Source organism: Heliangelus exortis, chromosome 2 (assembly GCF_036169615.1).
Source record: "Heliangelus exortis chromosome 2, bHelExo1.hap1, whole genome shotgun sequence".
Classification (NCBI taxonomy): Eukaryota; Metazoa; Chordata; class Aves; order Apodiformes; family Trochilidae; genus Heliangelus; species Heliangelus exortis.
In genome coordinates, this window is record NC_092423.1 from 69,115,703 (window position 1) to 69,128,665 (window position 12,963).

General features: G+C 41.3%; 1 protein-coding gene across 3 annotated transcripts; it reads right to left on the reverse strand.

Annotated features, from left to right (window-relative positions):
• Positions 1-2,614: 2,614 nt before the first annotated feature.
• On the reverse strand, positions 2,615-12,233 carry LOC139792777 (leukocyte elastase inhibitor-like). 3 transcript variants are annotated; one of them, XM_071736574.1, is made up of 8 exons: positions 12,054-12,233; positions 11,169-11,259; positions 10,468-10,643; positions 8,648-8,785; positions 7,681-7,798; positions 6,957-7,099; positions 5,019-5,186; positions 2,615-4,221 (listed from the first exon to the last, which is right to left on the reverse strand). In XM_071736574.1, the coding sequence occupies exons 2-8, from the start codon at positions 11,179-11,181 to the stop codon at positions 3,820-3,822; spliced, it is 1,158 nt and encodes a 385-aa protein (XP_071592675.1). In that variant the 5' UTR covers positions 11,182-11,259; positions 12,054-12,233; the 3' UTR covers positions 2,615-3,819. The 3 variants fall into 3 exon arrangements, with proteins under 3 accessions (XP_071592675.1, XP_071592676.1, XP_071592677.1); XM_071736575.1 differs by lacking the exon at positions 12,054-12,233 and adding an exon at positions 11,792-12,016; XM_071736576.1 differs by lacking the exon at positions 11,169-11,259 and having other exon boundaries at positions 12,054-12,231.
• Between the last annotated feature and the right edge of the window lie 730 nt (positions 12,234-12,963).

Sequence of the window (12,963 nt, forward strand, 5' to 3'; positions counted from 1 at the left end):
TAAAATATTGTTTCCATTATTTATGTAGTTTGATTCTTGCAGATAAAAAGCTTGATGATATAGCTGGTAAGGTGTTACTGCACTTTGATACTAAGTTCTTGCGTAAAATCATTACTCGTTTCAGTTTCCTTGTGGTGTTTTCCATGCACAAAGAGTTTAAATCCTCAGTTAACCTCTGAGTTGCATTTCTTCCCTTTTCTATGAGGGTATTCTCCTGTGTTGAGAGAAAAATTCTTGACCAAAATGACAGTCCACAGTTTCCCATTCTATAACTTAAAACCCAAAGTGATTGTAAAGGCTGAAATTCTAGTTGACTTGAAGAGGCAACATCATCTGGCTGATGTGATAAATTCATCCAGCAGCCACTCTGTGCACTTTCAGTCTGTTTCCAGACAGGCTGTGTTCCCCAGGGATTTGGCTGTGGTTTTTCTTTCATTTTTACTAGGTAGTTGGGGATTACATAGGCCCCCTTAGCTAATACGGATAAGAATGTGTATTTATTTAGTACCATACAATGATTTAGTACCATAGATACATTTACTGTAGAAAAACCCATCAAACAAAAATACAAACGAGTCAGTTTCTGATTCCAATTGCACTTTCTAACCCAGAAGGTTCAAGTGAATTGCACTGGTCTTATTCCTATCTAATGAAACCATATTAAAAAAATCAAGACAAATATCTTTCTCCTAGACATCTGGGGCCTTGATCAGGTTTATGTACTTCACTAGGCTTTTGGTCATACATAAATACATTAAAATATTTAACAGTGAAAGTATTACTAAATGTGCTCTGGTATCCATTTACATAAACTTATCTCTAAGACACGAGGACTTAAAATCCAGAGATAACTGTCTTCCTTATCCCCACTATGATATTTACTTTCAAGGAAGAGCAACTTAAACTGTATGAATCACATAGAAGGATGCCAAATGGTTGTGGTGGGTGGTGCTTTTTCTTTTTAAATTACTGAAATAAAAGGGCTATCATAAAGATTCTATCTAAGCAGACATCCAAAGTCTGTCTTACTCACCAAATTACAGTGTGCAAATATTGCTCTGAGTTTTTGATTGTTATAGAGCACAGTCTGCTTAGGAGAGGCCAGAATGTAGAGTGAACTCCACCTACTGTAATCCTCTTTTCACTGAAAGAAACTCACATGTTGTTTTCTCAGAGCAGCAGCCTCTTGCAAATTGGTTTTGAACAGGGAAGTTCATGCTCAGTTAACCTGCATTTAACTTTGCCATCTCCTAATATGATACAAAAACTGTATATGGAAAATACTTTTGTCATCTTTTTGGTATATTGTGTGTGGATTTATGACTGCTACTCAGGTAAGACTAAGGCTAGGATCCTGATTTTATACTGAGACTTCTGATGTGGCATTCTCTCATCTTGCACATTGTATTTTCAGTTATTTAAAATTATAGCTTCTTCATTGGTCTTCAAAACATCTGATACAGAAAAATTACCAAGCTTTGACTACAGTGAGACCTGCATTCATTCAGTAGTTCCAAAAATAAGTCCTTTGCATGAGCTACTTGAAGCCACATTTTATTTTTGAGAAATGTGACTATAGTTGGCATTCCACTTTTCCCTGTTGGAGGCAGCCCTTGGCCCTCACTTAGCCTGACAGGACCACAGAAAATAAAGTATTAAGGAAAAATACCCATGATGGTCTTATTGAGGGACATGAACTGGGGAGGAGCAGGAGATACTGGCCAGCAGGTCTGCTGTATTTCTTTTTAAATGGCTGCATGTGAAGCAAATAATGCTGACTTCACTGAGATTCTTATTGCTGAGATTTTGTGTCATGTATGGTGTCCACAGAAAACCAAGCACATCTCAGTGTAATAGTTCTGTTTCTGAACACCAAGACCAAAGTAATACAGGTCTCTTCTTAAAGCTACACTGATTCATACTATTGTCCAAGGTTTTATCTTTATTCTGATCACATGGTTATTACAGCCCTAAAAGCCTTCAGACATCATATATCTTGTATGCACAGACTGAGTTTAGTGTATAAAGATAAGGATGTAATTACAAGGGAGTTCTTGAGCCTTGCTTAGTCAAAACCCATCTAGGGCAGCAACAGCTTTACTTGCTAAAAGAATAACTGCCCAGAAAAATGCACTATCCAACCGTGCAGAATTTTCACATGGGTTTTATGCTAATATTTTTCTCACTTGAAAAGCTTTTGTTTTTCAAAGCGTTCGCCATGAGAAGGGTTACATTCACATCTGCACTGTCCAATACATGCTCTCTTTTCCAAACTTGCCAGAGCTTTAATGACTGGAGGTGTTGTTAACACATGGAAACATGTTTATTAATGTGCAAACCCAGCCCTTGTGTCATTTCACAAAACCATTCCTCTCCCCCTGTTCCCTATATGTGCTAGCAGCTGGGATCATTACACTTACAGGGGAAGCTGATGGTTGACTCCATCATCTCTTCTACCAAGTACTTTATTTTTCAGTATTTTTACCTCCTCTGAACAAGCCAAGGACTTTATACAGAAGATCACACCTGTGGCACCAGTGGTTTCCTTGGGAGCTAGCCTTCAGGTAGATGGGTGTCTTTGCATTTTGAAATAAGCTGAAATTGTGTGCAGAAATTTCCATTTTAAGAAAAATACTTTTATTTATTGCTTAAAGACTAGATTTGCAATTACAGAAATTATTGTGCCACACCTTGAATTGAGGTTTTACAGGTAAATGCTACAGTACCGAGGATATACATGATACGAGCAAATAACCACCAAAAATAAACATGGAACACTAACAGTATGTGATTACAGTGGCTCCCAGACATAAGGCTGTTGTACAGTACAAGAGGTTTGTGTATAAAGAGGTAGTGGAAGTCAGCTAAGTAAATGTTGAATCCTTGCACATGAAAAGACATGTTTATTGCAAATTATACACGGTCATCCTCTGGGAAGCCAAAGTATTTTTTGAGGATCTGGCCAGAAGCTTCAAGGTAGGTGCAAGAAGACACCCATTAGCTTCAATCACCTAAACCTCCAAGCCCTGACATCCTTTCACATTTTCAGCATCTCTAAATTGTACCAAACTATAAATTTAAAACTACTCTTTAAACATGTCACCTAAAGTTGTTATTAATTTCTTCTGCTCCTCATTCAAAAGCTGTATTGCACGTTTTCTGGCTAATGGCTGGAAAGGGTTACTTTTGTTTAAGTTTCTTAATCCTTTCTCTATTAATAGATGTTTCTAAACAAATGTTATCTGACCTTCTCTTTCACAACAGTGTAAACTCAGCTGTTCAGGAACATGCCTCTTGGTGCCTAGAAGTATTTTATTAAGATATGTTTGAAAAGCAAGAGACTTAAGGGTAGAAATAGCTTTGGATAACATCCTTTGCAAATGGCTAGAAATAGCTTTCCAAAAGTATAAATGCATAAGGAATGACTTGGATTTGTAATTAAATTATTGCAATGGGATTTACAATTAAGGTATCACAACAGGGGGCTTTCAAAACAGAGAAACCCATGCAAGGATACGTACAAGCTGATCCTGCACTTTACATGAAACAAATTTCTTCCAAGAGAATATGTATTGCAAAAGATTTCTTCTGGCTACAGTTTACATCTTCCTAGCTATTACATATGAAATAAATCTTAAGAAAGAAAATTAAATTATTCCTCAATTTCTCTGGGATTGTTTTACTGGGGAAGGCAAAATCTCAGTCAAAGTTACTAGGAATTCAAGACAGGTGCATTAATTTTCTGCATCAAAATCCAACTAATTTAGGAGCAAAGTTTTTACTAAAGCAAGAACTGGTCTGCAAATGCTAAGTTCTCTTTTACGGAGAAGCATACCTGCCAAAAAAAAGTATGCTCTGAGTTGGGTTGTGGCGAATAAAGAAAAGGAAAGGATGGTCAGCATTGAAATCCTCTTCAATAGCCATGCAGAAGTTAGCAATGCCAGCAGTGGCAGCTGCAGCTTCCGTGCCTTCCTCATTCACATCCACAAAAGCCTTGTGGACAACTTTAGAGAGAAAGAGGTCACGAGCCCCTGACATTGCTGACAAGTCAGCCTTGCCACTGTCAAACACATCCAACAAGCCCATAGCAGCTAAATCTGATTTAAGGTCATAGCTTTCTTCTAGCTTAAACTTTGGCAAGTGCACATGAACATCAGTGGAATACAGTTTCTCTGGACTTGTCCATTCCTGGAGCTTCTCTAAGGTAAGCTGCTTCTCCAGCTAGAATAAGAAAGACATCATTACATATAACCAGTGTAGAAATATTTTGTTTCCAGTAACATTTATAAGGACTTATAGAGAAATCGACAACTACACAGCTACAACTACAAAGCAACTACACAAAAATGTCCTTACTATACATAAATGTCCTTATATTATCTGATAGCTTCATATAGATCAAACAAATGCTATTAAAATTAATAGCAGTCAGTGCAGTTTTTACTTTACAAAATAATGCAGATATTTTCTTCTTGCTGCAGTGCAGAATGGAAAATATTGATATCAACTAAGCCCAGTTATTCTTATAGTTTAATCTAACTAAGGGGAGTTACATAATTCAAACCAAGTAACAAAAAGAATCAACAGAGAGCTCAAAGAAGCTGATGTATTCCTGGTCATTTGATGAAAAACACTTTCACTACTTAAAGGCTAAGAAACTATAGACTTTCAAAGCTAATGAAACAGAAGTTCTGCATTAAAAGAAAAAAACCACAAAAAAACCCCACAAGCAAAGCAAGTTAATTCTCATAGTCAACTTTGTTTTCACAGTCTCCCTCATGCTTCAGTTCAGCAAGCCAAGGGACACAAGAACACAAGCTCCAAAAGCAGAACACAACTTCTCTTCCTGGTACCGCACACACATGTATACTTGACTGTGGTGCTAAGAGAGCACTGTCTAAAACTATGCTTGATAGATACAGGGCTCTGAGAATAGGAAAAGCATTTTAGGGCTTTAGTTTTGAATGGCCATTAAATAAATGAATCATTAAATAAATGCATTAGCTTAGGCAGGTCACCTTCTGTAGTCCAGTGGAGTCATCTTCACTGTCATCAGGTAACAGGATGAGCATACTAAGTTCTCTTCCATCGTAAGGCAGCTCTAGAACACGGAGCTTCTCTTCAGGAAAATACCCAAACTCAAATTTCTTTTTTTGATACATCATCTTCACTGTCTTTCTTTCATTCTGGATAGATAAAAAGTATCAAAAGTAAAAGCTAGTAAAATACTAATTTAAAGAACTGATATGAAACAAGGAAGTTGCTAATCACATTCTTGCAAAAAACCTCTTCCTCCGTGCTATCAGGTGATTATTAAACCATCTTGGTCAGACTCCTGACTTACTGTGTAATAAGTTTCTTCTGAAGACACAATAAATACTTATTGTATTTCATTCTTTTTTTTTGCAAAAAATGTCTTCAAGTTGCTGTACCTTTATATTGTTCTAGCCCCAAAAATGATCTTAATAGTCAACAACGATCAACCGTTCAACAGAAAGCAGGTGACTTTATACAGTACCTTGTAAAGCTGTTTACATGAACAGATAGAACAAAAAGTGGGGTTTAATCAAAATGTACAAACATGTTAATACTGTTTACCTTGCATTGCAAACAGACTCTGAAACTGCTAGCTGGCAAACTCTGATAGGCACAGGCAGGGTCTTAATCTACACGAGAATTTCCTCTGATACTTTTCACAGAATCAGCATTATTGAAGCTGGAAAAGACCCCTGAGGTAATCAAGTCCAGCCTATGACCTAACACTACCACATCAGCCAGACCATGGCACTGAGTGCCACATCCAGCCACATCAGCCTCCAGGGATGGTGACTCCACCACTTCCCTGGGCCGTCCATTTCAATGTCTAACCACCCTGTCAATGAGAAAATGCTTCCTGATATCCAACCTGAACCTCCCCTGGGGCAGCTTCAGGCTGTGCCCTCTCATCCTGTCACTCACTGCCTGGGAGAAGAGACCAACCCCTACCTGGCTACAACCTCCCTTCAGGGAGTTGCAGAGAGTGATAAGGTCCCCCCTGAGTCTCCTCTTCTCCAGGCTAAATGACCCCAGCTCCCTCAGCCTCCACTTATAAGCGTTTCCCCCCATTCCCTTCACAGCCTCATTGCTCTCCTCTGGACCCACTCCATCACCTCAATGTCCTTGAATTGAAGGGACCAGAACTGAACACACTACTCAAGGTGAGGCCTCACCAGTGCTGAGTACAGGGGGAGAATTCCATCTCTGTTGGCCACACTATTCCTGATACAGGATGCCATTGGCCTTTCAGGCCACCTGGGCACACTGCTGGCTCAGGTTCAACTGGTTGTCAATCAGTACTCCCAGGTCCTCTCTGCCACTCCTCCCCCAGCCTGTAGCGCTGCATGAGGTTATTGTGGCCAAAGTGTAGGACCCTGCACTTGGTCTTGTTGAACTTTATACCACTGACCCATCGACCCAGCCATCCAGGTCCCTCTGCAGTGTCTTCCTACACTCCAGCAGATTGACACTCCTCCCAAGTTTGGTGTGATTTAATAAGGATTGACTCAACACCCTCATCCAGGTTGTCAATAAAAATGTTGAATAGGACTGGGCTCAGTACTGATCCCTGGGGGACATCCCTGGTCACTGGACACCAGTCAAGTGGATGCAGCCCCATTCACCACCACTCCCTGGGCCCAGTCATCCAACCAGTTTTTAACCCAGCAAAGGGTACACCTGTCCGAGCCACAGATGGCCAATTTTTCCAGGAGGATGCTGTGGGAGATTTCCTCCAGTAAGTGAGAGACCAAATAGCTTTCTGAATACATAGAAATACTAAAACCTTGGGGTGAACTGGAAACAATCCTGCAGGACTTCATGGTTGTTTATTATTTTATCTGTAAGCGAAGTTTCCCTTTAGAACCTCTATTATCTGATCTCTTTATTAGATATATACTACTAAGATGTATCTGTATTACCTTATTTAACCGAAATGGCATGTCAGTGGTGTTGGCTTCTTGAAACTTCTCTGCCCAGTTCCCTTTGAAGTAAATAGCATTCACCACTATGAGCCTGGTCATGTTATTAACTGAGGCTTCAGACAGCAGATTAGGGATTTTACCTTCGGGAAAGTCACAACAAAATCTTGTAAGAAGCTGCTGGTGTATAAAACCTGTATGAAGAAACTGATGCCCTAGAACCACTACAAATACAAAACATTAGTCCATTCCTATAATGAAGTGTGTTACAATATCTGTCTATTTACATCACCATACTTCCCAACAGTACACACTACTATAATTTTGATTTAATTTTATGAAAAAATATTACATTTAGCTTAAAGTCTCATACCATACTTATCATACAAGAACTAGAAAACACTCACTTTTAGGATTTATGGATTTAGAAACACATATACAGTATGGACCATTACTGTCCAAAACAAATTCTTCAACTTATGAGTATAAATCTCTGTTTATGTATCTATTCCTGTGCTCATCAGCCTGAACACAAAAAACAGAAGCCTCAGGACTTACGGAACTGCTTAGATGTCTTGCTTCGTTATTTTCTGGGTCTGTCAACACATCAAGTGACTATCCCAGGGCAAAATTAAACTGTTCTAAAGGTGATAGAAAATAAAGCCCATGCCTGCTCCCAGAATTTGAAAGACTACCAGTTACTTCATTAACCAAAGTATTTTACCTTCAGTTTTCTCCTCTACCCACTGGTTAATTTCTTTCCTGGCTTCATCACAAGCCTGAAGAAAATCAACCGTAGCCAAATCTGCTCCATATAATTTCTGAATATTAGTCAGGAAATCCTAGAATTTAGAATGATACGAATAGCTTTCATTGCATGCAGGTAAGAAAACACCTCTTCCTGATGTAGATAGGGTGCATATCAAACAGATTATCACCTGCTCTGAGGTGGGGTTCTAACAGGGCACAGCCTGGAGGGTTTCAGGGGTTGAGGATTATATTTCCCCTCTTTCAGAGTAAGCCTCATCTTACAAGTATATAGCCAATACTACAGGTGCTTACTACAGGTGTTGTAGTATTTGTTTGTCATTCTCCTGGAAAAGGCTAACACACAGCTAGGATAAACCAAAACTGTTTGAAAGAGGTGAAGAGAAAGAAAATTAGCAACCCGGGTACACACAAGGGTATAATTCATTGGTGAAGAAACATGTTGTTTAGACATGTTAAGCAGGCCCTTCCAAATAAGTACAACATTTTCAAATATATTTAAATAATGTGGTACTAGACCAAGGAAAATCCTAAAAAGCTGAATGCAACAGACAGAGCTGCTTGCATCATACATGCAAAAGTTGGTTGCAACAGAAATTTATCTGACTGCATTTTAAAGAGTTGATTGCAACGGAGTGGGATGTTACGGCAGTTACTGTAAATTATGAACCCAGACAAGTGGTATTTTTCTTTTGAGCTGAAAAGTGTAAGAACTGAACGAGCAATGAAAATCCTTTACTGTGTAATATCCTTCAGGTGGGTTGCACAGATGCCTACAGACATGGAAACGCGTATGCAACACTTTTGCTGTCTGCCCAGTAAAATTTAGAAACATGCCTAGAAATATTTCCGCTTCATAAATATTCAAATAGCTGCATTTTCCCACCAAGTTCCACCAGACCATCACAATCTCACCAGCATACCGGCAAAAAGCTGTAGGACTTCTCTCCAAAAAGCCGGTTGGCGAGTCGTAAGAGATAGGAAGTATTGCTCCTGTTTATATCCGTAGTCAGAGTCTGAAGCCTTGAATGAATATCTTCAACTTCATCAAAATGAAGTGTCTGAAGTAACAGAAGAGAGCAAGCTGCTGCTAATACTGTCTTGCAAGAACATACAGTACATCCTGAGGGTCAGCCTGATACAGCAGTAAGTAGGTTGAAGAAAGAGAAAAGAAGAGGCTGTAAGGTCTTAGCTCAGACTCCTGTAAACTTCAAAGAATGAATGAAACTCCTTCTTGGTGCTATGCTACCTGTGTCAACCACTTGTATTAAGCTCCTCGTTTATACCTATCTACAGAAGAAGCTGTTGATCATAACCCTGAGTCCTGCCTGTGTGACACCTGCATGCCTCCCCTCCTTGGACCACCGGCCATAAGGAATCTTTCCCCGGAGGGCAAATGAAAAGAGAGATGATGACAAACAGACACTTAAGCTTTCTTAGTTTCCCCTGTGGTGCAAGGGAACCTGGGGTTTTGCTTTTTGGATCATACAATCAGAACTAGCACAGGTGAGGTCTTAAGAAAACTTAGAACAATTATCTTTTACAGCTTTATCAGAATATAACTGCTCATATAAATAGTAAAAAAAAAAAAAAAAAAAAAAAAAACAGAAAAAAAAAAAACCAAACCCAACAAAAAAACCCCAAACAAGTGTACCACTTATCATTGTAGTTTCTCTTTACCAGTACCTACCTCTCCAGAGGCAGACTGGCTAGCCAAAGCTTACAGATACAACAGCAAGATCTGCCAGAGCTCATAGGTTCTCTGATAGGGCACACTAGACCAAAGCAGGGTCAAACTTAAGACATGTTCTTCTCAGTAAGGAAGACTGCTGTGGAACAGTCACTGGGTTCAAAGGAAAGCCCTCATTTTTTTCCTCACTGGGATTTTCATCAGGCCTTGCTTGCATCAATCTATGCTGTGTTGCACATATAAGTGAGCAATAAATCACTGAGTTAATTTAGATCAGGATTAAGATAATGGAAACAATTTTCTATATGCCAGCAAAAAGCTTTTGGTGGTTATCAATCACTGCCTCCCTAACTAGCTGTGTTTTCACAAGTAAAGCACTATGGTATGGGAGCATACATTATTGAAGCTGAGTGGGCTGAAACACATTATTTTCCCAATGTTCCTTTTGCATGATTTCCGATGTCAGAAGGTTTATCCTAGGTGGGGCTGTCAGTTTGATTACGTAGTATATATGATCAAAGTCTCTTTGTACAAATAGTGAGAAGATCATTTTATTGGCTTATTCAGTAAGCACAGCACCACTCAGCAATATAATGCTGTTCCTCCTGAAGTCCAGAATACAAAGGTGAAATTATTCAACAGCAAGTACAGGATGGTGACTGCAATGAGAAGTCACACACCCTCTTGCACTTGCCTAACAAAGGGGGAAAATGATAGTGACAAAGTCCCTTCTGTGCAGGAGGCCTCACACTCTTACATACACCATTTCTGCAATTTATAGTGAGGTTTCTTAAACTATCCTGCCTAAACTAAGGCTACTGTAAGAACAGGCTTAGCTCCTCTGAGCTATTCAAGTGTCCAAGATAGGAAATAAGGAAAGAGGGTTCTCGAAAAGGGCAGCCAGGAGGTAAGAGCAGAAAGGAACACGAGGAAGACTCAAGGAGCACAATAAAAATACGACCCTCCTTTCATTTTCCTTCCTCTAAAACACAACAATTTTTAATGTGCATAAAATGTAAAACAAAAGAGAATGGTGTGGTTTGTTTGACTAACCTTCACCAGCTGGGCCTCTGTATTACCTCTGGCCCCTAAAAGGACCATGGCCAGAGCAGCAGAGACACTGACAGGAGAGAAGAAAATGTTTCCTGCTGGGTTGGTCTCATGAAACCTCTGGAACAGATCAAGTGCAAACCTGCTGTTTGCATTACAGAGGTTCTCCATGGTTATAGCTGAAATATAAAACAGTCAGTAAGGACACCAGGAGACGGTCTTCAAAAATGTAACCTAACCTTATGTGACTCACAGAGTACTAGATAATCTGGTTGCAACTGGGTACAGAAATTATAAGAATTCCATTGTCAGTCCATCTTCATTAAAAAAAAACAACAACAAAACAGTCACATTTACTTTGAAGACATTATTTTAAAGAAATCCTTGCCTTCTACCCTGATACGGGAAGTATGCATGCTGGCAGGACTACAAGTTAAAAGTCTTTCCATGTCACAGACCCAGCACACACTACAGAGCTCACTTATGCAGCTTCTCCCCCACCCCCCCCCCCCCAACTCTTCTACCCAAATCCTGCACAGAAAACATCCACAGCTCAAGCAGATACAGACACCTTTCCACAGGATGCCCGTCTTCACGACTCAGACTGCAACAAAAAAATTTTAAGCCCTGCCAAAGGCTTCAGTATGGGCTTACATCCTGCACTGTAAGGCACCAGCCTGGTCTGCTGAGAACAAGTGACCTACCTGCACGTTGCATCCAGGTCCAAACGCACCTGAGACCCGAGAGGGCTGAGCAGCCCTGAAGGGGTTTGTGAGCTGAGGGTGACGGTACCGGCTAGGGAAGGCAGAACAGACAAAGCTCCGGGGCTGGCACTGCACAGTGCAAGCAGTGATTCATTTTGGTGAGATGCTCCCTAAAACCCCTTGCAGAAGGGTTGGGTGAAAGGTGTGAGGGGTGGGTCTGGTGCTACAACCTACGCAAAGGCTGGTGGGTTGATGCTGTAAAACCTTCCTGCCCGCCCACCTCGGAATCCTGCCCCTTTTTGACTGCTTACAGTGGGACGCTTGGGTTTGGCTATTTCCAACCTGTTTTCTGAAGCAGTTCCCTTTCAGACACAGGCAGCTGTGCACCTACCCCCAGCAACAGAGGCAGCAGCCCAGTTACAAGCCTGCAAGCTACTGTCACAAGTCCTGTCCAGACCCAACTACATGGAAGATTTTGCACCATAATTTTGGTACAGCGATTACAACAACACCATCTGCTTCCACTGCCTGATGGATAAACGCTCTACAGCTTCACAAGGTTGGTTTTTTTTATCTAGTGCTATAATAAATAAATAAATAAGCAAACACAAACCCTAACGCACTTTCAGTTTCGTTTCATTAAACCACCACTGTTGAAGGCTTCCTCCACTGAAAACTGAGGACTTCCAGCCCACACCCCAAGGCTGCTCGACAGGCGCCCGACGAACCGCGCAGATCCAGCGGCCGCGGAGGAGGGAAGGAAAATCTTCCGCTTTTCGTCCCGCTATCGTCCAATTCCCAACGAAAACATCCAGGCACGAGATCCCCAGACCTCCTTCTGCCCCGTGGAGTTTCGACGCAGCCAAGAGCCGCTGGTCTGCCTACCTGACCGAGTCGGCGCGGAGAGATGCGGAGGAGCCGCCGGGCTGGGCGGGGCCAGGGGCGGGCAGCGGGGAAAGGAGCCCGCAAGCGGGTCCGCACGGGAGTCCTGGAGAAGGCTTCGATTTCCCGACGAAGGGAAGGAGGTGGAGGCCTCGGGAGCGAGGTTAAACACAGACCATTCCCTCACGAGAGAGAGAGGATTTTAAGGAAGGAGGAGCTTGGAGGAGGAATGATGTTGTCCAGTGGCTGGAGATCACCAGGGGAGTCCAGGCTGACACACCACTGTCCTCCCCCCACATCTGCGCTATATGCACTCAACACGTAGCTCACACTTCTCTTTATTATTTTTAAAGAAAAGGAGCACAACGGAGGATTTCACCTTTGGTTTAACCCTATGGTTTTTATCCACCCCCCCTCCGTCTGGAGGCACAGAACACTCCCCCCACATCCTGCTCCTTCTAGCTTTAGGGTTCAGAACCAGCCCTTCAGCTCGCGTTCAAAGCAAATAAATTGTTAGGTGGGTCTCCCCTCCGCCCCTCTAGGTAATGCTTTTATTGTCTCCAGGTGAGTGAGTGGACACTGCATGAAGCACAGGGCAATCCAGCACCAGCTGTGCACAAAACCAGAGGTAGCCTTGGAGTCCTACCCAGAGAAAAAAAAAAAAAAAAACAAACCAAAACTAAACAAACACTTGCCTTCCAAAACCCTTGCTGCAAGTCGTTGCATGGCTAGCCCCCACACTTCCCTCCAGCCCCAGTAAGCACCTCAACTTTGCAGTGTTCAGAAAAGCCAATCTTTAACAATGTATTATGAACAAGCTGCACACAAACTGAGTGTACTCTTATCAAGGAATAATTGTCTTCTTCATTCTACAGATTAAAAAATTGCATAATTTATGGTTGAAAAAAGACTC